Genomic DNA, 25,602 nt, shown 5'->3' with positions numbered 1-25,602 from the left:
TGAATCTTTTGTGGTTTTTATTATTTTATAACTAAACGTTGTGAACAGTTAACCTCTTAATCACTACAGACAGGAAGTGATCTCATGTGTTTGTCAGTCTTTTGTCCCTTCAGGTCTCAGTACATGAGGTCGGCCGCCCCTCCGCCCAGCACCAACTCCTTGCTCTCCTGGAAGGGGAACTGGATTCCCGCCAGTCGGATCAGCAGGAAGTTGAGTCCGTGGAGGAGGAAGACGAGGAAGAAGAGCCAGAAGGAGCGGTCGTAGCGTTCGCTGTACGTCTGAAACACGAAGTTCACCTCGTTGAAGTTGGCGATCCGATCGGACAGATGATGAAGCTTCACCTCCGACGCAAACAGAACCATCACCAGACAGCTGGACACACCTGTAAACAGGAAGTCATAACAGACCTGTAAACAGGAAGTCATAACAGAACCATCACCAGACAGCTGGACACACCAGTAAACAGGAAGTCATAACACACCTGTAAACAGGAAGTCATAACACACCTGTAAACAGGAAGTCATAACACACCTGTAAACAGGAAGTCATCAAATGTATTTAGTGTTCTAGAAGAGATCTGCCGCCTCTTTAGTTCTGACCGTCCTCAGGACGTTAACTTCTTCTCAACCTCCAACTGTTTGTACTGTCAGTAGTATTTACAGTAGTACTGGTATTAGTGGTAGTAATACTGTCTCTCTCATGTATATTCCAGCAGCATTATCAGTGACAGATGATGTAGTGATGATGTAATGATGATGTAATGATGATGTAATTATGATGTAATGATGATGTAGTGATGATGATGTAATGATGATGTAATGATGATGTAGTGATGATGATGTAGTGATGATGATGTAGTGATGATGTAGTGATGATGATGTAATGATGATGTAGTGATGATGATGTAATGATGATGTAGTGATGATGTAGTGATGACGATGCGGTGATGATGATGTAATGATGATGTAGTGATGATGATGTAATGATGATGTAGTGATGATGATGTAATGATGATGTAGTGATGATGATGTAATGATGATGTAATGATGATGTAGTGATGATGTAGTGATGACGATGCGGTGATGATGATGTAATGATGATGTAGTGATGATGATGTAGTGATGATGATGTAATGATGATGTAATGATGATATAGTGATGATGATGTAATGATGATGTAGTGATGATGTAGTGATGATGTAATGATGATGTAGTGATGATGTAGTGATGATGTAATGATGATGTAGTGATGATGTAGTGATGATGTAGTGATGATGTAGTGATGATGATGTAATGATGATGTAGTGATGATGTAATGATGATGTAGTGATGATGTAGTGATGATGATGTAGTGATGATGTAGTGATGATGTAGTGATGATGATGTAGTGATGATGATGTAGTGATGATGTAGTGATGACGATGCGGTGATGATGATGTAATGATGATGTAGTGATGATGATGTAATGATGATGTAGTGATGATGTAGTGATGACGATGCGGTGATGATGATGTAGTGATGATGATGTAATGATGATGTAATGATGATGATGTAATGATGATGTAGTGATGATGATGTAGTGATGATGATGTAGTGATGATGATGTAATGATGGTGATGTAATGATGATGTAATGATGGTGATGTAATGATGATGTAATGATGGTGATGTAATGATGATGTAATGATGGTGATGTAATGATGTAGTGATGATGTAGTGATGATGATGTAATGATGATGTAGTGATGATGATGTAATGATGATGATGTAATGATGATGTAGTGATGATGATGTAATGATGGTGATGTAATGATGATGTAATGATGGTGATGTAATGATGATGTAATGATGGTGATGTAATGATGTAGTGATGATGTAGTGATGATGATGTAGTGATGATGATGTAATGATGATGTAATGATGATGATGTAATGATGATGTAGTGATGATGATGTAGTGATGATGATGTAGTGATGATGATGTAATGATGGTGATGTAATGATGATGTAATGATGGTGATGTAATGATGATGTAATGATGGTGATGTAATGATGATGTAATGATGGTGATGTAATGATGATGTAATGATGGTGATGTAATGATGTAGTGATGATGTAGTGATGATGATGTAATGATGATGTAGTGATGATGTAGTGATGATGATGATGATGTAGTGATGATGATGTAATGATGGTGATGTAATGATGATGTAGTGATGATGATGTAATGATGGTGATGTAATGATGATGTAATGATGATGTAGTGATGATGTAATGAAGATGTAGTGATGATGATGTAATGATAATGTAGTGATGATGATGTAGTGATGATGATGTAATGATGGTGATGTAATGATGATGTAATGATGATGTAGTGTGACGGCCCCTGCCTCACTACTGAGATGCCAGTGTGGATTTGGCCATTCATTCTTTCCCTGTGTCCTTGAAGGTATCACGGGAGAGGATGCCTGATGTAGAGCACCTGATGCTGGCGCATCCTGAGTATAAAAGCCCCAATCAAGTGCTGCTCTGCCCTCTTTTCCTTCACCTGGACTCATCCCTGTCAGAACCTGCCGGGCTGCCTTTGTTTGGCTTTTCTTTAGTTTTCACTCACAACACATCACACTTCATCATGCTCACACATCCACATCTACATTACTGATGTTACTGACTGACACACTCCACATTTGTAGTTTTCTGTATATCCTTAATTTATTTGTAATAAATATCTTTAATTTACAATCAATCACTGCGTCCTTTCCCATATTTGTCATGGCCTAGGAGCCGGGCTATGACAGTAGTGATGATGTAGTGATGATGTAATGATGATGTAGTGATGATGATGTAATGATGATGATGTAATGATGATGTAATGATGGTGATGTAATGATGATGTAGTGATGATGATGTAGTGATGATGTAGTGATGATGATGTAGTGATGATGATGTAATGATGATGTAGTAATGATGATGTAGTGATGATGATGTAATGATGGTGATGTAATGGTGATGTAATGATGATGTAATGATGATGTAGTGATGATGTAGTGATGATGTAGTGATGGTGATGTAATGATGATGTAATGATGATGTAATGATGATGTAATGATGATGTAGTGATGATGTAGTGATGATGTAGTGATGGTGATGTAATGATGATGTAGTGATAATGTAGTGATGATGATGTAGTGATGATGTAGTGATGATGATGTAGTAGTGATGATGATGTAGTGATGATGATGTAGTGATGATGATGTAGTAGTGATGATGATGATGTAATGATGGTGATGTAATGGTGATGTAATGATGATGTAATGATGATGTAGTGATGATGTAGTGATGATGTAGTGATGATGTAGTGATGGTGATGTAATGATGATGTAGTGATAATGTAGTGATGATGATGTAGTGATGATGTAGTGATGATGATGTAGTGATGATGATGTAGCGATAATGTAGTGATGATGTAATGATGATGTAGTGATGATGTAATGATGGTGATGTAATGATGATGTAGTGATAATGTAGTGATGATGATGTAGTGATGATGTAGTGATGATGATGTAGTGATGATGATGTAGCGATAATGTAGTGATGATGTAGTGATGATGATGTAGTGATGATGATGTAGTGATGATGATGTAGTAGTGATGATGATGTAGTGATGATGATGTAGTAGTGATGATGATGTAGTGATGATGATGTAGTGATGATGATGTAGTAGTGATGATGATGTAATGATGGTGATGTAATGATGATGATGATGATGATTTTTCTCACAGCAGATGAAGGTCCACAGGTAAAGTCCCATGGGGCCTTGCAGTGTCTCGTAGGGTCGTCCGAAGGCGTTGAAGAAGAAGAAGCCGGTTGCCACGGAGGAGAAGACGATCACGACACCACAGAAGAAGATGACAGCGACGTGGAGGCCGACTGGGACGGCGCTCAGAAGCTCTGGAAAGACTGGGAGACAAAAACATCAACGTCAACGTCAACCAACACAGCACATATACTGCATATATATACTGCATATACATATACTACATATACATATACTGCATATATATACTGCATATACATATACTACATATACATATACTGCATATACATATACTGCATATACATACTGCATATACATATACTGCATATGCTTTTGACTGTACTCCATGTACATGAACTGCATTTGTCCCTGAACAATGACCAGGAGACAGTGAGAGTGTCTCTGATGGACTCATTAACAGAACAGAGACGCTCTGTTGGTTCTGACCCGCTCAGGCAGAACAATTAGTGAAGGCTGGCTGCTCCCTACTCCTACTGGGACCAGTAAACACTCTGCTCCCTACTCCTACTGGGACCAGTAAATACTCTGCTCCCTACTCCTACTGGGACCAGTAAACACTCTGCTCCCTACTCCTACTGAGACCAGTAAATACTCTGCTCCCTACTCCTACTGGGACCAGTAAACACTCTGCTCCCTACTCCTACTGGGACCAGTAAATACTCTGCTCCCTACTCCTACTGGGACCAGTAAACACTCTGCTCCCTACTCCTACTGGGACCAGTAAACGCTCTGCTCCCTACTCCTACTGGGACCAGTAAACGCTCTGCTCCCTACTCCTACTGGGACCAGTAAATGCTCTGCTCCCTACTCCTACTGGGACCAGTAAACGCTCTGCTCCCTACTCCTACTGGGACCAGTAAACGCTCTGCTCCCTACTCCTACTGGGACCAGTAAATACTCTGCTCCCTACTCCTACTGGGACCAGTAAACACTCTGCTCCCTACTCCTACTGGGACCAGTAAATACTCTGCTCCCTACTCCTACTGGGACCAGTAAACACTCTGCTCCCTACTCCTACTGGGACCAGTAAACACTCTGCTCCCTACTCCTACTGGGACCAGTAAATACTCTGCTCCCTACTCCTACTGGGACCAGTAAACACTCTGCTCCCTACTCCTACTGAGACCAGTAAATACTCTGCTCCCTACTCCTACTGGGACCAGTAAACACTCTGCTCCCTACTCCTACTGGGACCAGTAAATACTCTGCTCCCTACTCCTACTGGGACCAGTAAACACTCTGCTCCCTACTCCTACTGGGACCAGTAAACGCTCTGCTCCCTACTCCTACTGGGACCAGTAAACGCTCTGCTCCCTACTCCTACTGGGACCAGTAAATACTCTGCTCCCTACTCCTACTGGGACCAGTAAACGCTCTGCTCCCTACTCCTACTGGGACCAGTAAATACTCTGCTCCCTACTCCTACTGGGACCAGTAAACACTCTGCTCCCTACTCCTACTGGGACCAGTAAATACTCTGCTCCCTACTCCTACTGGGACCAGTAAACACTCTGCTCCCTACTCCTACTGGGACCAGTAAATACTCTATAATATATCCTGTGTAGTATCAGTAGTATATCCTGTGTAGTATTAGTAGTATATCCTGTGTAGTATTAGTATTAGTAGTATATCCTGTGTAGTATTAGTAGTATATCCTGTGTAGTATCAGTAGTATATCCTGTGTAGTATCAGTAGTATATCCTGTGTAGTATTAGTAGTATATCCTGTGTAGTATTAGTAGTATATCCTGTGTAGTATTAGTAGTATATCCCGTGTAGTATCAGTAGTATATCCTGTGTAGTATAAGTAGTATATCCTGTGTAGTATTAGTAGTATATCCTGTGTAGTATTAGTAGTAGTATATCCTGTGTAGTATCAGTAGTATATCCTGTGTAGTATCAGTAGTATATCCTGTGTAGCATTAGTATTAGTAGTATATCCTGTGTAGTATTAGTAGTATATCCTGTGTAGTATTAGTAGTATATCCTGTGTAGTATTAGTAGTATATCCTGTGTAGTATTAGTAGTAGTAGTATATCCTGTGTAGTATCAGTAGTATATCCGGTGTAGTATTAGTAGTATATCCTGTGTAGTATTAGTAGTAGTAGTATATCCTGTGTAGTATTAGTAGTAGTAGTATATCCTGTGTAGTATTAGTAGTATATCCTGTGTAGTATTAGTAGTATATCCTGTGTAGTATTAGTATTAGTAGTATATCATGTGTAGTATCAGTAGTATATCCTGTGTAGTATTAGTAGTATATCCTGTGTAGTATTAGTAGTATATCCTGTGTAGTATTAGTAGTATATCCTGTGTAGTATCAGTAGTATATCCTGTGTAGTATCAGTAGTATATCCTGTGTAGTATTAGTAGTATATCCTGTGTAGTATTAGTAGTAGTAGTATATCCTGTGTAGTATTAGTAGTATATCCTGTGTAGTATTAGTAGTATATCCTGTGTAGTATTAGTAGTATATCCTGTGTAGTATTAGTAGTATATCCTGTGTAGTATTAGTAGTATATCCTGTGTAGTATCAGTAGTATATCCGGTGTAGTATTAGTAGTATATCCTGTGTAGTATTAGTAGTATATCCTGTGTAGTATTAGTATTAGTAGTATATCCTGTGTAGTATTAGTAGTATATCCTGTGTAGTATTAGTAGTAGTAGTATATCCTGTGTAGTATCAGTAGTATATCCTGTGTAGTATTAGTAGTAGTAGTATATCCTGTGTAGTATTAGTAGTAGTAGTATATCCTGTGTAGTATTAGTAGTATATCCTGTGTAGTATTAGTAGTATATCCTGTGTAGTATTAGTAGTATATCCTGTGTAGTATTAGTAGTATATCCTGTGTAGTATTAGTAGTAGTAGTATATCCTGTGTAGTATCAGTAGTATATCCTGTGTAGTATTAGTAGTAGTAGTATATCCTGTGTAGTATTAGTATTAGTAGTATATCCTGTGTAGTATTAGTAGTATATCCTGTGTAGTATTAGTAGTATATCCTGTGTAGTATTAGTAGTATATCCTGTGTAGTATTAGTAGTATATCCTGTGTAGTATCAGTAGTATATCCTGTGTAGTATTAGTAGTATATCCTGTGTAGTATTAGTAGTATATCCTGTGTAGTATCAGTAGTATATCCTGTGTAGTATTAGTAGTATATCCTGTGTAGCATTAGTATTAGTAGTATATCCTGTGTAGTATTAGTAGTAGTAGTATATCCTGTGTAGTATTAGTAGTATATCCTGTGTAGTATTAGTAGTATATCCTGTGTAGTATTAGTAGTAGTAGTATATCCTGTGTAGTATTAGTAGTAGTAGTATATCCTGTGTAGTATTAGTAGTATATCCTGTGTAGTATCAGTAGTATATCCTGTGTAGTATTAGTAGTATATCCTGTGTAGTATCAGTAGTATATCCTGTGTAGTATTAGTAGTATATCCTGTGTAGTAGTAGTAGTATATCCTGTGTAGTATTAGTAGTAGTAGTATATCCTGTGTAGTATTAGTAGTAGTAGTATATCCTGTGTAGTATTAGTAGTATATCCTGTGTAGTAGTAGTAGTATATCCTGTGTAGTATTAGTAGTATATCCTGTGTAGTAGTAGTAGTATATCCTGTGTAGTATTAGTAGTATATCCTGTGTAGTAGTAGTAGTATATCCTGTGTAGTATTAGTAGTAGTAGTATATCCTGTGTAGTATTAGTAGTATATCCTGTGTAGTATCAGTAGTATATCCTGTGTAGTAGTAGTAGTATATCCTGTGTAGTATTAGTAGTAGTAGTATATCCTGTGTAGTATTAGTAGTATATCCTGTGTAGTATTAGTAGTAGTAGTATATCCTGTGTAGTATTAGTAGTATATCCTGTGTAGTATTAGTAGTATATCCTGTGTAGTATTAGTAGTAGTAGTATATCCTGTGTAGTATCAGTAGTATATCCTGTGTAGTATCAGTAGTATATCCTGTGTAGTATTAGTAGTAGTAGTATATCCTGTGTAGTATTAGTAGTATATCCTGTGTAGTATTAGTAGTATATCCTGTGTAGTATTAGTAGTATATCCTGTGTAGTATCAGTAGTATATCCTGTGTAGTATTAGTAGAATATCCTGTGTAGTATTAGTAGTATATCTAGTATTGTCGTAGTAGTATATCCTGTGTAGTATCAGTAGTATATTCCTGTGTAGTATTAGTAGTATATCCTGTTGTAAGTATTAGTAGTATATCCTGTGTAGTATCAAGGGTAGTATATCCTGATTAGTAGAAATATACGTGTGTATAGAATATCCTGTGTAGTATCAGTAGTATATCCTGTGTAGTATCAGTAGTATTAGTTTCCTGTGTAGTATTAGTAGTAGTAGTATATCCTGTGTAGTATTAGTAGTTAGTAGTATATCCTGTGTAGTATTAGTAGTATATCCTGTGTAGTATTAGTAGTATATCCTGTGTAGTATTAGTAGTATATCCTGTGTAGTATTAGTAGTATATCCTGTGTAGTATCAGTAGTATATCCTGTGTAGTATTAGTAGTAGTAGTATATCCTGTGTAGTATTAGTAGTAGTAGTATATCCTGTGTAGTATTAGTAGTATATCCTGTGTAGTAGTAGTAGTATATCCTGTGTAGTATTAGTAGTATATCCTGTGTAGTATTAGTAGTATATCCTGTGTAGTATTAGTAGTATATCCTGTGTAGTATTAGTAGTAGTAGTATATCCTGTGTAGTATTAGTAGTATATCCTGTGTAGTATCAGTAGTATATCCTGTGTAGTAGTAGTAGTATATCCTGTGTAGTATTAGTAGTAGTAGTATATCCTGTGTAGTATTAGTAGTATATCCTGTGTAGTATTAGTAGTAGTAGTATATCCTGTGTAGTATTAGTAGTATATCCTGTGTAGTATTAGTAGTATATCCTGTGTAGTATTTATCCTGTGTAGTATTAGTAGTATATCCTGTGTAGTATCAGTAGTATATCCTGTGTAGTATTAGTAGTGTATATCCTGTGTAGTATTTAGTAGTAGTATATCCTGTGTAGTATTAGTAGTATATCCTGTGTAGTATTAGTAGTATATCCTGTGTAGTATCAGTAGTATATCCTGTGTAGTATTAGTAGAATATCCTGTGTAGTATCAGTAGTATATCCTGTGTAGTATTAGTAGTATATCCTGTGTAGTATTAGTAGTATATCCTGTGTAGTATCAGTAGTATATCCTGTGTAGTATTAGTAGTATATCCTGTGTAGTATCAGTAGTATATCCTGTGTAGTATTAGTAGTATATCCTGTGTAGTATTAGTAGTAGTAGTATATCCTGTGTAGTATTAGTAGTATATCCTGTGTAGTATTAGTAGTAGTAGTATATCCTGTGTAGTATCAGTAGTATATCCTGTGTAGTATTAGTAGTATATCCTGTGTAGTATTAGTATTAGTAGTATATCCTGTGTAGTATTAGTAGTATATCCTGTGTAGTATTAGTAGTATATCCTGTGTAGTATTAGTAGTATATCCTGTGTAGTATTAGTAGTATATCCTGTGTAGTATCAGTAGTATATCCTGTGTAGTATTAGTAGTATATCCTGTGTGTAGTATTAGTATTAGTATTAGTAGTATATCCTGTGTAGTATCAGTAGTATATCCTGTGTAGTATTAGTAGTATATCCTGTGTAGTATTAGTATTAGTAGTATATCCTGTGTAGTATTAGTAGTATATCTGTGTAGTATTAGTAGTATATCCTGTGTAGTATCAGTAGTATATCCTGTGTAGTATTAGTAGTATATCCTGTGTAGTATTAGTAGTATATCCTGTGTAGTATTAGTAGTATATCCTGTGTAGTATTAGTAGTATATCCTGTGTAGTATTAGTAGTATATCCTGTGTAGTATCAGTAGTATATCCTGTGTAGTATTAGTAGTATATCCTGTGTAGTATTAGTAGTATATCCTGTGTAGTATCAGTAGTATATCCTGTGTAGTATTAGTAGTATATCCTGTGTAGTATTAGTAGTATATCCTGTGTAGTATTAGTAGTATATCCTGTGTAGTATTAGTAGTATATCCTGTGTAGTATCAGTAGTATATCCTGTGTAGTATTAGTAGTATATCCTGTGTAGTATTAGTAGTAGTAGTATATCCTGTGTAGTATTAGTAGTATATCCTGTGTAGTATTAGTAGTATATCCTGTGTAGTATTAGTAGTATATCCTGTGTAGTATCAGTAGTATATCCTGTGTAGTATCAGTAGTATATCCTGTGTAGTATTAGTAGTATATCCTGTGTAGTATTAGTAGTATATCCTGTGTAGTATTAGTAGTATATCCTGTGTAGTATTAGTAGTATATCCTGTGTAGTATCAGTAGTATATCCTGTGTAGTATTAGTAGTATATCCTGTGTAGTATTAGTAGTATATCCTGTGTAGTATTAGTATTAGTAGTATATCCTGTGTAGTATTAGTAGTATATCCTGTGTAGTATTAGTAGTATATCCTGTGTAGTATTAGTAGTATATCCTGTGTAGTATTAGTAGTATATCCTGTGTAGTATTAGTATTAGTAGTATATCCTGTGTAGTATTAGTATTAGTAGTATATCCTGTGTAGTATTAGTATTAGTAGTATATCCTGTGTAGTATTAGTAGTATATCCTGTGTAGTATTAGTAGTAGTAGTATATCCTGTGTAGTATCAGTAGTATATCCTGTGTAGTATTAGTAGTATATCCGGTGTAGTATTAGTAGTATATCATGTGTAGTATCAGTAGTATATCCTGTGTAGTATTAGTATTAGTAGTATATCCTGTGTAGTATTAGTATTAGTAGTATATCCTGTGTAGTATTAGTAGTATATCCTGTGTAGTATTAGTATTAGTAGTATATCTGTGTAGTATTAGTAGTATATCCTGTGTAGTATTAGTATTAGTAGTATATTCTGTGTAGTATTAGTATTAGTAGTATATCCTGTGTAGTATCAGTAGTATATCCTGTGTAGTATTAGTAGTATATCCTGTGTAGTATTAGTAGTATATCCTGTGTAGTATCAGTAGTATATCCTGTGTAGTATTAGTAGTATATCCTGTGTAGTATTAGTAGTATATCCTGTGTAGTATCAGTAGTATATCCTGTGTAGTATTAGTATTAGTATCAGTAGTATATCCTGTGTAGTATTAGTAGTATATCCTGTGTAGTATCAGTAGTATATCCTGTGTAGTATTAGTATTAGTATTAGTAGTATATCCTGTGTAGTATCAGTAGTATATCCTGTGTAGTATTAGTAGTATATCCTGTGTAGTATTAGTAGTATATCCTGTGTAGTATCAGTAGTATATCCTGTGTAGTATTAGTAGTATATCCTGTGTAGTATCAGTAGTATATCCTGTGTAGTATTAGTAGTATATCCTGTGTAGTATTAGTAGTATATCCTGTGTAGTATCAGTAGTATATCCTGTGTAGTATCAGTAGTATATCCTGTGTAGTATTAGTATTAGTATTAGTAGTATATCCTGTGTAGTATTAGTAGTATATCCTGTGTAGTATCAGTAGTATATCCTGTGTAGTATTAGTAGTATATCCGGTGTAGTATTAGTAGTATATCATGTGTAGTATCAGTAGTATATCCTGTGTAGTATTAGTATTAGTAGTATATCCTGTGTAGTATTAGTATTAGTAGTATATCCTGTGTAGTATTAGTAGTATATCCTGTGTAGTATTAGTAGTATATCCTGTGTAGTATTAGTATTAGTAGTATATCTGTGTAGTATTAGTAGTATATCCTGTGTAGTATTAGTATTAGTAGTATATTCTGTGTAGTATTAGTATTAGTAGTATATCCTGTGTAGTATCAGTAGTATATCCTGTGTAGTATTAGTAGTATATCCTGTGTAGTATTAGTAGTATATCCTGTGTAGTATCAGTAGTATATCCTGTGTAGTATTAGTATTAGTATCAGTAGTATATCCTGTGTAGTATTAGTAGTATATCCTGTGTAGTATTAGTAGTATATCCTGTGTAGTATTAGTAGTAGTAGTATATCCTGTGTAGTATCAGTAGTATATCCTGTGTAGTATTAGTAGTATATCCTGTGTAGTATTAGTAGTATATCCTGTGTAGTATCAGTAGTATATCCTGTGTAGTATTAGTAGTATATCCTGTGTAGTATCAGTAGTATATCCTGTGTAGTATTAGTAGTATATCCTGTGTAGTATTAGTAGTATATCCTGTGTAGTATCAGTAGTATATCCTGTGTAGTATCAGTAGTATATCCTGTGTAGTATTAGTATTAGTATTAGTAGTATATCCTGTGTAGTATTAGTAGTATATCCTGTGTAGTATTAGTAGTATATCCTGTGTAGTATTAGTATTAGTATTAGTAGTATATCCTGTGTAGTATTAGTAGTATATCCTGTGTAGTATCAGTAGTATATCCTGTGTAGTATTAGTAGTATATCCTGTGTAGTATTAGTAGTAGTATTCGTAGTATATCCTGTGTAGTATCAGTAGTATATCCTGTATAGTATTAGTAGTAGTATTCGTAGTATATCCTGTGTAGTATTAGTATTAGTATTAGTAGTATATCCTGTATAGTATCAGTAGTATATCCTGTGTAGTATTAGTAGTATATCCTGTGTAGTATCAGTAGTATATCCTGTGTAGTATTAGTAGTATATCCTGTGTAGTAGTAGTAGTATATCCTGTGTAGTATTAGTAGTAGTAGTATATCCTGTGTAGTATTAGTAGTAGTAGTATATCCTGTGTAGTATTAGTAGTATATCCTGTGTAGTAGTAGTAGTATATCCTGTGTAGTATTAGTAGTATATCCTGTGTAGTAGTAGTAGTATATCCTGTGTAGTATTAGTAGTATATCCTGTGTAGTAGTAGTAGTATATCCTGTGTAGTATTAGTAGTAGTAGTATATCCTGTGTAGTATTAGTAGTATATCCTGTGTAGTATCAGTAGTATATCCTGTGTAGTAGTAGTAGTATATCCTGTGTAGTATTAGTAGTAGTAGTATATCCTGTGTAGTATTAGTAGTATATCCTGTGTAGTATTAGTAGTAGTAGTATATCCTGTGTAGTATTAGTAGTATATCCTGTGTAGTATTAGTAGTATATCCTGTGTAGTATTAGTAGTAGTAGTATATCCTGTGTAGTATCAGTAGTATATCCTGTGTAGTATCAGTAGTATATCCTGTGTAGTATTAGTAGTAGTAGTATATCCTGTGTAGTATTAGTAGTATATCCTGTGTAGTATTAGTAGTATATCCTGTGTAGTATTAGTAGTATATCCTGTGTAGTATCAGTAGTATATCCTGTGTAGTATTAGTAGAATATCCTGTGTAGTATTAGTAGTATATCCTGTGTAGTATCAGTAGTATATCCTGTGTAGTATCAGTAGTATATCCTGTGTAGTATTAGTAGTATATCCTGTGTAGTATCAGTAGTATATCCTGTGTAGTATTAGTAGTATATCCTGTGTAGTATTAGTAGTAGTAGTATATCCTGTGTAGTATTAGTAGTATATCCTGTGTAGTATTAGTAGTATATCCTGTGTAGTATTAGTAGTAGTAGTATATCCTGTGTAGTATTAGTAGTAGTAGTATATCCTGTGTAGTATTAGTAGTATATCCTGTGTAGTATTAGTAGTATATCCTGTGTAGTATTAGTAGTATATCCTGTGTAGTATTAGTAGTATATCCTGTGTAGTATCAGTAGTATATCCTGTGTAGTATTAGTAGTAGTAGTATATCCTGTGTAGTATTAGTAGTAGTAGTATATCCTGTGTAGTATTAGTAGTATATCCTGTGTAGTAGTAGTAGTATATCCTGTGTAGAATTAGTAGTATATCCTGTGTAGTATTAGTAGTATATCCTGTGTAGTAGTAGTAGTATATCCTGTGTAGTATTAGTAGTAGTAGTATATCCTGTGTAGTATTAGTAGTATATCCTGTGTAGTATCAGTAGTATATCCTGTGTAGTAGTAGTAGTATATCCTGTGTAGTATTAGTAGTAGTAGTATATCCTGTGTAGTATTAGTAGTATATCCTGTGTAGTATTAGTAGTAGTAGTATATCCTGTGTAGTATTAGTAGTATATCCTGTGTAGTATTAGTAGTATATCCTGTGTAGTATTAGTAGTAGTAGTATATCCTGTGTAGTATCAGTAGTATATCCTGTGTAGTATCAGTAGTATATCCTGTGTAGTATTAGTAGTAGTAGTATATCCTGTGTAGTATTAGTAGTAGTAGTATATCCTGTGTAGTATTAGTAGTATATCCTGTGTAGTATTAGTAGTATATCCTGTGTAGTATCAGTAGTATATCCTGTGTAGTATTAGTAGAATATCCTGTGTAGTATCAGTAGTATATCCTGTGTAGTATTAGTAGTATATCCTGTGTAGTATCAGTAGTATATCCTGTGTAGTATCAGTAGTATATCCTGTGTAGTATTAGTAGTATATCCTGTGTAGTATCAGTAGTATATCCTGTGTAGTATTAGTAGTATATCCTGTGTAGTATTAGTAGTAGTAGTATATCCTGTGTAGTATTAGTAGTATATCCTGTGTAGTATTAGTAGTAGTAGTATATCCTGTGTAGTATCAGTAGTATATCCTGTGTAGTATTAGTAGTATATCCTGTGTAGTATTAGTATTAGTAGTATATCCTGTGTAGTATTAGTAGTATATCCTGTGTAGTATTAGTAGTATATCCTGTGTAGTATTAGTAGTATATCCTGTGTAGTATTAGTAGTATATCCTGTGTAGTATCAGTAGTATATCCTGTGTAGTATTAGTAGTATATCCTGTGTAGTATTAGTATTAGTATTAGTAGTATATCCTGTGTAGTATCAGTAGTATATCCTGTGTAGTATTAGTAGTATATCCTGTGTAGTATTAGTATTAGTAGTATATCCTGTGTAGTATTAGTAGTATATCTGTGTAGTATTAGTAGTATATCCTGTGTAGTATCAGTAGTATATCCTGTGTAGTATTAGTAGTATATCCTGTGTAGTATTAGTAGTATATCCTGTGTAGTATTAGTAGTATATCCTGTGTAGTATTAGTAGTATATCCTGTGTAGTATTAGTAGTATATCCTGTGTAGTATCAGTAGTATATCCTGTGTAGTATTAGTAGTATATCCTGTGTAGTATTAGTAGTATATCCTGTGTAGTATCAGTAGTATATCCTGTGTAGTATTAGTAGTATATCCTGTGTAGTATTAGTAGTATATCCTGTGTAGTATTAGTAGTATATCCTGTGTAGTATTAGTAGTATATCCTGTGTAGTATCAGTAGTATATCCTGTGTAGTATTAGTAGTATATCCTGTGTAGTATTAGTAGTAGTAGTATATCCTGTGTAGTATTAGTAGTATATCCTGTGTAGTATTAGTAGTATATCCTGTGTAGTATTAGTAGTATATCCTGTGTAGTATCAGTAGTATATCCTGTGTAGTATCAGTAGTATATCCTGTGTAGTATTAGTAGTATATCCTGTGTAGTATTAGTAGTATATCCTGTGTAGTATTAGTAGTATATCCTGTGTAGTATTAGTAGTATATCCTGTGTAGTATCAGTAGTATATCCTGTGTAGTATTAGTAGTATATCCTGTGTAGTATTAGTAGTATATCCTGTGTAGTATTAGTATTAGTAGTATATCCTGTGTAGTATTAGTAGTATATCCTGTGTAGTATTAGTAGTATATCCTGTGTAGTATTAGTAGTATATCCTGTGTAGTATTAGTAGTATATCCTGTGTAGTATTAGTATTAGTAGTATATCCTGTGTAGTATTAGTATTAGTAGTATATCCTGTGTAGTATTAGTATTAGTAGTATATCCTGTGTAGTATTAGTAGTATATCCTGTGTAGTATTAGTAGTAGTAGTATATCCTGTGTAGTATCAGTAGTATATCCTGTGTAGTATTAGTAGTATATCCGGTGTAGTATTAGTAGTATATCATGTGTAGTATCAGTAGTATATCCTGTGTAGTATTAGTATTAGTAGTATATCCTGTGTAGTATTAGTATTAGTAGTATATCCTGTGTAGTATTAGTAGTATATCCTGTGTAGTATTAGTATTAGTAGTATATCTGTGTAGTATTAGTAGTATATCCTGTGTAGTATTAGTATTAGTAGTATATTCTGTGTAGTATTAGTATTAGTAGTATATCCTGTGTAGTATCAGTAGTATATCCTGTGTAGTATTAGTAGTATATCCTGTGTAGTATTAGTAGTATATCCTGTGTAGTATCAGTAGTATATCCTGTGTAGTATTAGTAGTATATCCTGTGTAGTATTAGTAGTATATCCTGTGTAGTATCAGTAGTATATCCTGTGTAGTATTAGTATTAGTATCAGTAGTATATCCTGTGTAGTATTAGTAGTATATCCTGTGTAGTATCAGTAGTATATCCTGTGTAGTATTAGTATTAGTATTAGTAGTATATCCTGTGTAGTATCAGTAGTATATCCTGTGTAGTATTAGTAGTATATCCTGTGTAGTATTAGTAGTATATCCTGTGTAGTATCAGTAGTATATCCTGTGTAGTATTAGTAGTATATCCTGTGTAGTATCAGTAGTATATCCTGTGTAGTATTAGTAGTATATCCTGTGTAGTATTAGTAGTATATCCTGTGTAGTATCAGTAGTATATCCTGTGTAGTATCAGTAGTATATCCTGTGTAGTATTAGTATTAGTATTAGTAGTATATCCTGTGTAGTATTAGTAGTATATCCTGTGTAGTATCAGTAGTATATCCTGTGTAGTATTAGTAGTATATCCGGTGTAGTATTAGTAGTATATCATGTGTAGTATCAGTAGTATATCCTGTGTAGTATTAGTATTAGTAGTATATCCTGTGTAGTATTAGTATTAGTAGTATATCCTGTGTAGTATTAGTAGTATATCCTGTGTAGTATTAGTAGTATATCCTGTGTAGTATTAGTATTAGTAGTATATCTGTGTAGTATTAGTAGTATATCCTGTGTAGTATTAGTATTAGTAGTATATTCTGTGTAGTATTAGTATTAGTAGTATATCCTGTGTAGTATCAGTAGTATATCCTGTGTAGTATTAGTAGTATATCCTGTGTAGTATTAGTAGTATATCCTGTGTAGTATCAGTAGTATATCCTGTGTAGTATTAGTATTAGTATCAGTAGTATATCCTGTGTAGTATTAGTAGTATATCCTGTGTAGTATTAGTAGTATATCCTGTGTAGTATTAGTAGTAGTAGTATATCCTGTGTAGTATCAGTAGTATATCCTGTGTAGTATTAGTAGTATATCCTGTGTAGTATTAGTAGTATATCCTGTGTAGTATCAGTAGTATATCCTGTGTAGTATTAGTAGTATATCCTGTGTAGTATCAGTAGTATATCCTGTGTAGTATTAGTAGTATATCCTGTGTAGTATTAGTAGTATATCCTGTGTAGTATCAGTAGTATATCCTGTGTAGTATCAGTAGTATATCCTGTGTAGTATTAGTATTAGTATTAGTAGTATATCCTGTGTAGTATTAGTAGTATATCCTGTGTAGTATTAGTAGTATATCCTGTGTAGTATTAGTATTAGTATTAGTAGTATATCCTGTGTAGTATTAGTAGTATATCCTGTGTAGTATCAGTAGTATATCCTGTGTAGTATTAGTAGTATATCCTGTGTAGTATTAGTAGTAGTATTCGTAGTATATCCTGTGTAGTATCAGTAGTATATCCTGTATAGTATTAGTAGTAGTATTCGTAGTATATCCTGTGTAGTATTAGTATTAGTATTAGTAGTATATCCTGTATAGTATTAGTATTAGTATTAGTAGTATATCCTGTATAGTATTAGTAGTAGTATTCGTAGTATATCCTGTGTAGTATTAGTATTAGTATTAGTAGTATATCCTGTATAGTATTAGTAGTATATCCTGTGTAGTATTAGTAGTAGTATTCGTAGTATATCCTGTGTAGTATTAGTAGTATATCCTGTGTAGTATCAGTAGTATATCCTGTGTAGTATTAGTAGTATATCCTGTATAGTATTAGTAGTAGTACTTACTACTGGCTGTTTATAGATACTCTGAATTATTCAGAGTAAATATGTTAATAATTAACGATCAGCTGACATCAGAACCTGTTGATCTCCAACACCTTAAAATACCTCTAAATAATACCTTTAAACCTTTAAAGGTATTATTTATTATAATAATATAATATAAATATATCATTTATATATAATATATATATATAAAATATATTATTATATAAATGTAGAACAGATGAATAATGTGTGATTAATTGTGATTAACTATATTCTAATTGATTGACATCAATAAGAAAAACCTTTAACCCTTTAAACCTTTAACCCTTTAAACCTTTAAACCTTTAAACCTTTAACCCTTTAAACCTTTAACCCTTTAAACCTTTAACCCTTTAACCCTTTAACCCTTTAAACCTTTAAACCTTTAAACCTTTAACCCTTTAAACCTTTAAACCTTTAAACCTTTAAACCTTTAACCCTTTAAACCTTTAACCCTTTAAACCTTTAACCCTTTAACCCTTTAACCCTTTAAACCTTTAAACCTTTAACCCTTTAAACCTTTAACCCTTTAACCCTTTAAACCTTTAAACCTTTAACCCTTTAACCCTTTAAACCTTTAACCCTTTAAACCTTTAACCCTTTAAACCTTTAACCCTTTAACCCTTTAACCCTTTAAACCTTTAACCCTTTAACCCTTTAACCCTTTAAACCTTTAACCCTTTAAACCTTTAACCCTTTAAACCTTTAACCCTTTAACCCTTTAACCCTTTAAACCTTTAACCCTTTAACCCTTTAAACCTTTAACCCTTTAAACCTTTAACCCTTTAAACCTTTAACCCTTTAAACCTTTAACCCTTTAACCCTTTAAACCTTTAACCCTTTAAACCTTTAACCCTTTAAACCTTTAACCCTTTAAACCTTTAACCCTTTAACCCTTTAACCCTTTAAACCTTTAACCCTTTAAACCTTTAACCCTTTAAACCTTTAACCCTTTAACCCTTTAACCCTTTAAACCTTTAACCCTTTAACCCTTTAAACCTTTAACCCTTTAAACCTTTAACCCTTTAAACCTTTAAACCTTTAAACCTTTAACCCTTTAACCCTTTAACCCTTTAAACCTTTAACCCTTTAAACCTTTAACCCTTTAAACCTTTAACCCTTTAACCCTTTAAACCTTTAACCCTTTAACCCTTTAAACCTTTAACCCTTTAACCCTTTAACCCTTTAAACCTTTAACCCTTTAACCCTTTAAACCTTTAACCCTTTAAACCTTTAACCCTTTAAACCTTTAAACCTTTAAACCTTTAACCCTTTAACCCTTTAAACCTTTAACCCTTTAAACCTTTAACCCTTTAAACCTTTAACCCTTTAACCCTTTAACCCTTTAAACCTTTAAACCTTTAAACCTTTAACCCTTTAACCCTTTAAACCTTTAACCCTTTAAACCTTTAACCCTTTAAACCAGGGGTGTCCAAACTACGGCCCGCGGGCCAACTGCGGCCCGTGGTCCACTTTTAATTGGCCCGCAGCAAATTCTAAAACTATAATGGAATGTGGCCCACATATGAAACTTGCACTTGAGTGTATTGTAGTTCTTAGTTTTACCACGAGATGGAGCTACTGCCTTCAACAAGGCAGATTCTCTGCAAAACACAATTAATCAAAGAAAAAGTTTGCCACGGATGACCAAAAATGGCAGAACCAAAGAAACGCAAGATAGCAAGTGAGTGCAGAAAATTTCAGACACAGTGGGAAAATGAATATTTTTTCATAGAGGTCAAGGGGAAGTGTGTCTGTTTGATTTGCAATGAAACTGTTGCAGTGACGAAAGAGTATAATGTACGAAGACACTACGAAACCAAACATCAGACCTACACGTCCTACACTGGTGTTGATCGAGAAGAGAAAGTAAAGCTAATGGCAGCTAGCCTGCTAGCTCAACAACAGTATTTTTTCCGTGCTAACAAAACACAAGAAAATGCTACAATAGCTAGCTACGAAGTAGCTCAACTCATAGCGCGACACGGGAAACCTTTCTCAGATGGGGACTTCATAAAACAGTGCCTCACTAAAGTCGCAGGAATAATGTGCCCGGAAAAGATGCATGAATTCAACAGCGTGAGCGCGTCCAGAAACACAGGTGTGCGGCGAATCGAAGACTTGTCAGCTAACTTAAAGCATCAAGTATCACATAAAGCTTGTGCTTTTCATTTTTACTCGATTGCATGTGATGAGAGCACAGACACCACAGACACCGCACAGCTGTTCATTGTTTTGCGTGGAGTTGACGATAACTTTTGCATTACGGAGGAGCTGCTTGATCTCAAGGGTCTCAAGGGCACAACAACGGGTAAGGACATGTTTGAAGCTGTGTCAGATGCAATTGACAAGATGGGACTTAAATGGGACAAGCTGTGTGGAGTTACAACCGATGGGGCTCCAGCTATGACGGGCGAGCGCAAAGGAATGGCCTCTATGGTGTGCGCCAAGGTGCGAGAGAGTGGAGGTGAGGCTGTTAAAATGCACTGTATCATCCACCAAGAAGCCCTCTGTGCCAAGACAGTCCAGCTTGGCGATGTGATGAACACAGTTGTGAAAACTGTCAACATAATTCGAGCACGAGGGCTCCATCACAGGGAATTTCAAGCTTTCCTATCTGATGTTGATGCTGAATACGGGGACCTACTTTATCATTCTGAAGTGCGCTGGCTCAGTCGCGGCTCCGTGCTGCAGCGGTTTTATTCCCTGAGATCAGAAATTGATCCGTTTTTGAAAGAGAAGGACCGACCTCTTCATGAACTGAGTGACCCTCTATGGTTGGCAGACCTGGCTTTTCTAGTTGATCTTACTGGTCATCTCAACACACTGAACAAGAGCCTGCAAGGCAAAGACCAGCTTGTGCCACAACTTTACGCACACATGAAAGCATTCTGTGTGAAGCTTCGTCTCTTTGAGACACAGCTACGTAACTTCAATGTTGCGCACTTCCCCACGCTGTCCGAAGTCAAAGTTGCTTTTCCAGAGGTCAACCTTTCTGCTAAAAAGGGAAAATATGTGTCTGTCATCACATCTCTCATGACAGAATTCAGTCAGCGCTTCCAAGATTTTTCTGCCATTGAGAAAGAAATGAAGCTGTTCTCGACTCCCTTCCTGATGGATGCAGAAGAAGTGGAAGAGAGTCTGCAATTAGAGCTCATCGAAATGCAGTGTGATGATTCTCTGAAGAATCAGCATCAGCTTCTCCCCCTACCCGACTTCTACCGGAGCTTGGAAGAGGCCAAGTTTCCTCTGATGCGACGCCACGCAAAACGAATGATGAGTCTGTTCGGCTCAACATACATATGTGAGCAAACATTTTCTCTGTTAACTCTGAACAAAAGCAGACTGAGAACCAAAATGACCGACAGCCATCTCTGTGATGTCCTCCGCATCTCAACCACCAAACTTACTCCCGACCTGCCAGCCATCCTTCAGTCCAAAGCGCAGCATCACTGCTCCCATTAAGTGCAGTGCTGTTCCCATTATAGGTGAGTTAAAATATATTACACAGTATTCATGTGTTCAAAAGCCCAATTACTTCATAAATTCAGTCAATTAAAGTTGATAACATTTCATCAAAAACGTTAGTTGATTTGTTAACAACCCCAATAACTTATTATTAATATACCCATCCCCTTTTCCCCTTATTGTCCCCCTGTATACAGAGCTGTGAAAGGGGATCACCATCCTGACTAAGAAGCAATCTCAGGCTGCTGTTTTGAGAATGAGCTGCCAACCCTTTTTGTAACAAAATAAATGAAAACACATTAATGGAAAGTTCTGATGTAGGATTTTTTTTTCTTTAAGCATATTCAAATATCAAGCATAATTTACCTCATTTGATTAATTTTGTTAATTTTAAAACCCTAGAGGTGAGGGGATATACCTCACCTCTAGTGAGTGGCCCAGCCTTTCGTATATTTTTCTGTATGTGGCCCTCAGTGAAAAAAGTTTGGACATCCCTGCTTTAAACCTTTAACCCTTTAAACCTTTAACCCTTTAAACCTTTAACCCTTTAAACCTTTAACCCTTTAACCCTTTAAACCTTTAACCCTTTAACCCTTTAAACCTTTAACCCTTTAACCCTTTAAACCTTTAACCCTTTAACCCTTTAACCCTTTAAACCTTTAAACCTTTAACCCTTTAAACCTTTAAACCTTTAACCCTTTAACCCTTTAAACCTTTAACCCTTTAACCCTTTAACCCTTTAAACCTTTAACCCTTTAACCCTTTAACCCTTTAAACCTTTAACCCTTTAACCCTTTAAACCTTTAACCCTTTAAACCTTTAACCCTTTAAACCTTTAACCCTTTAAACCTTTAAACCTTTAACCCTTTAACCCTTTAACCCTTTAACCCTTTAAACCTTTAACCCTTTAACCCTTTAAACCTTTAACCCTTTAACCCTTTAAACCTTTAAACCTTTAACCCTTTAACCCTTTAAACCTTTAACCCTTTAACCCTTTAACCCTTTAAACCTTTAAACCTTTAACCCTTTAAACCTTTAACCCTTTAAACCTTTAACCCTTTAACCCTTTAACCCTTTAAACCTTTAAACCTTTAACCCTTTAACCCTTTAACCCTTTAAACCTTTAACCCTTTAACCCTTTAAACCTTTAAACCTTTAACCCTTTAACCCTTTAAACCTTTAACCCTTTAAACCTTTAACCCTTTAAACCTTTAACCCTTTAAACCTTTAACCCTTTAACCCTTTAAACCTTTAACCCTTTAAACCTTTAACCCTTTAACCCTTTAACCCTTTAAACCTTTAACCCTTTAACCCTTTAACCCTTTAAACCTTTAACCCTTTAAACCTTTAACCCTTTAAACCTTTAACCCTTTAACCCTTTAAACCTTTAACCCTTTAAACCTTTAACCCTTTAACCCTTTAAACCTTTAACCCTTTAACCCTTTAACCCTTTAAACCTTTAAACCTTTAACCCTTTAACCCTTTAAACCTTTAAACCTTTAACCCTTTAAACCTTTAACCCTTTAAACCTTTAACCCTTTAAACCTTTAACCCTTTAACCCTTTAACCCTTTAAACCTTTAACCCTTTAACCCTTTAAACCTTTAAACCTTTAACCCTTTAAACCTTTAAACCTTTAACCCTTTAAACCTTTAACCCTTTAACCCTTTAACCCTTTAAACCTTTAACCCTTTAACCCTTTAACCCTTTAACCCTTTAACCCTTTAACCCTTTAAACCTTTAAACCTTTAACCCTTTAAACCTTTAAACCTTTAACCCTTTAACCCTTTAACCCTTTAAACCTTTAACCCTTTAAACCTTTAACCCTTTAACCCTTTAAACCTTTAACCCTTTAAACCTTTAACCCTTTAACCCTTTAACCCTTTAACCCTTTAAACCTTTAAACCTTTAACCCTTTAAACCTTTAAACCTTTAACCCTTTAACCCTTTAACCCTTTAAACCTTTAACCCTTTAAACCTTTAACCCTTTAACCCTTTAACCCTTTAAACCTTTAACCCTTTAACCCTTTAACCCTTTAAACCTTTAACCCTTTAAACCTTTAACCCTTTAACCCTTTAACCCTTTAAACCTTTAACCCTTTAACCCTTTAAACCTTTAACCCTTTAACCCTTTAACCCTTTAACCCTTTAACCCTTTAAACCTTTAAACCTTTAACCCTTTAAACCTTTAAACCTTTAACCCTTTAACCCTTTAACCCTTTAAACCTTTAACCCTTTAACCCTTTAACCCTTTAAACCTTTAACCCTTTAAACCTTTAACCCTTTAACCCTTTAAACCTTTAACCCTTTAAACCTTTAACCCTTTAACCCTTTAACCCTTTAACCCTTTAAACCTTTAAACCTTTAACCCTTTAACCCTTTAACCCTTTAACCCTTTAACCCTTTAACCCTTTAACCCTTTAAACCTTTAAACCTTTAACCCTTTAACCCTTTAACCCTTTAACCCTTTAACCCTTTAACCCTTTAACCCTTTAAACCTTTAAACCTTTAACCCTTTAACCCTTTAACCCTTTAACCCTTTAAACCTTTAACCCTTTAACCCTTTAACCCTTTAACCCTTTAAACCTTTAAACCTTTAACCCTTTAACCCTTTAACCCTTTAACCCTTTAAACCTTTAACCCTTTAACCCTTTAAACCTTTAACCCTTTAACCCTTTAACCCTTTAAACCTTTAACCCTTTAACCCTTTAAACCTTTAACCCTTTAAACCTTTAGATTAAAGCTGGACCGGTTGAAGTGAAGCTGAGGAGGACTCACCTGCCCCCCAGCCCTAGACCCTGTAACCCGGTATAGAGGACTCACCTGCCCCCCAGCGCTAGACCCTGTAACCCGGTATAGAGGACTCACCTGCCCCCCAGCGCTAGACCCTGTAACCCGGTATAGAGGACTCACCTGCCCCCCAGCGCTAGACCCTGTAACCCGGTATAGAGGACTCACCTGAGAACCGGGACGGCCTGCCCCCCAGGCCGCACTGCTTCACCCTCTCCCCCTGGAACAGGCCGTAGTTCAGCGGACCCAGGAACTTGTCCAGTTCGGGTCCGGTAGCGTTGACCAGGTCCGCTCCGGTCCGGCACAGCACGGTCCCGCTGAGCCAAAACGGGAGACCGGAGGACACCGAGGCCGTGAGGACACAGCAGAGACCCAGCAGACCCGAGACCGAGAACACCACCTGCTGCTGTCGGGACGGCATGACGGAGGAGGACCGGGGTCCTGCAGGAGGACCGGAGGGGGACGGGGGGGACCGGGAGGAGGATCCTGCAGGGGGACCGGGGGATCACACCGGAGGATCAGAGGACCAGTGGCTCCTCCTGCTCGGGTTCTGGTCTCCATGGCAACCGGGGGATGGATTTCAGGGGGAGGAGCATCATCCGGGTCATCAGACCAGAGAGACAGATCAGGTGACCTCCTCTCAGTCCTCTAGTCGGTGCATCCTCTATCCTCACCTCCTGTATCCTCACCTCCTCTATCCTTATCTCCTCTATCCTCACCTCCTGTATCCTCACCTCCTCTATCCTTATCTCCTCTATCCTCACCTCCTGTATCCTCACCTCCTCTATCCTTATCTCCTCTATCCTCACCTCCTGTATCCTCTCCACCTGTATCCTCACCTCCTCACATCCTTTATCCTCATCTCCTCTATCCTCACCTACTCTATCCTCGTCTCCTCTATCCTCGTGTCCTCTATCCTCTCCTCCTCACCTCCTCTATCCTCACCTCCTCTATCCTCGTCTCCTCTATCCTCGTCTCCTCTATCCTGTCCTCCTCACCTCCTGCATCCTCACCTCTTCTATCCTCATCTCCTCTTTCCTTACCTCCTCTATCCTCACCTCCTCTATCCTCACTTCCTCACCTCATCTATCTTCACCTCCTCTATCCTCACCTACTCTATCCTCGTCTCCTCTATCCTCGTGTCCTCTATCCTCTCCTCCTCACCTCCTCTATCCTCACCTCCTCTATCCTCGTCTCCTCTATCCTCGTCTCCTCTATCCTGTCCTCCTCACCTCCTGCATCCTCACCTCTTCTATCCTCATCTCCTCTTTCCTTACCTCCTCTATCCTCACCTCCTCTATCCTCACTTCCTCACCTCATCTATCTTCACCTCCTCTATCCTCACCTCCTCTATCCTCACTTCCTCACCTCCTCTATCCTCACCTCATCTATCTTCACCTCCTCTATCCTCACCTCCTCTATCCTCACTTCCTTACCTCCTCTATCCTCACCTGCTCTATCCTCACTTCCTCACCT

At 36.1% G+C, this 25,602-nt stretch overlaps 1 protein-coding gene across 1 annotated transcript; it reads right to left on the bottom strand.

Moving 5' to 3' along the window:
- clrn1 (clarin 1) lies at nt 1–24,586 on the bottom strand. The gene is made up of 3 exons (XM_074640847.1): nt 24,295–24,586; nt 3,777–3,956; nt 1–382 (listed from the first exon to the last, which is right to left on the bottom strand). The coding sequence occupies exons 1-3, from the start codon at nt 24,545–24,547 to the stop codon at nt 117–119; spliced, it is 699 nt and encodes a 232-aa protein (XP_074496948.1). The 5' UTR covers nt 24,548–24,586; the 3' UTR covers nt 1–116.
- Nucleotides 24,587–25,602: the final 1,016 nt, after the last annotated feature.

The sequence above is a fragment of the Sebastes fasciatus genome, chromosome 7 (assembly GCF_043250625.1).
Source record: "Sebastes fasciatus isolate fSebFas1 chromosome 7, fSebFas1.pri, whole genome shotgun sequence".
NCBI classification, from domain to species: Eukaryota; Metazoa; Chordata; class Actinopteri; order Perciformes; family Sebastidae; genus Sebastes; species Sebastes fasciatus.
Note: the sequence above shows the minus strand (reverse complement) of the source record. Positions and strands in the feature narration are given on the sequence as shown.

What these genes read in the sequence shown, in the direction of transcription:
- clrn1 (XM_074640847.1), bottom strand. Translation starts at nt 24,547, where the DNA reads ATGCCGTCCCGACAGCAGCAGGTGGTGTTCTCGGTCTCGGGTCTGCTG. An exon ending in CAGGCCGTCCCGGTTCTCAG is followed by an intron (nt 3,957 to 24,294) that starts GTGAGTCCTCTA and finishes TTTGTCTCCCAG; the next exon opens with TCTTTCCAGAGCTTCTGAGC. An exon ending in CCTGTGGACCTTCATCTGCT is followed by an intron (nt 383 to 3,776) that starts GTGAGAAAAATC and finishes TCCTGTTTACAG; the next exon opens with GTGTGTCCAGCTGTCTGGTG.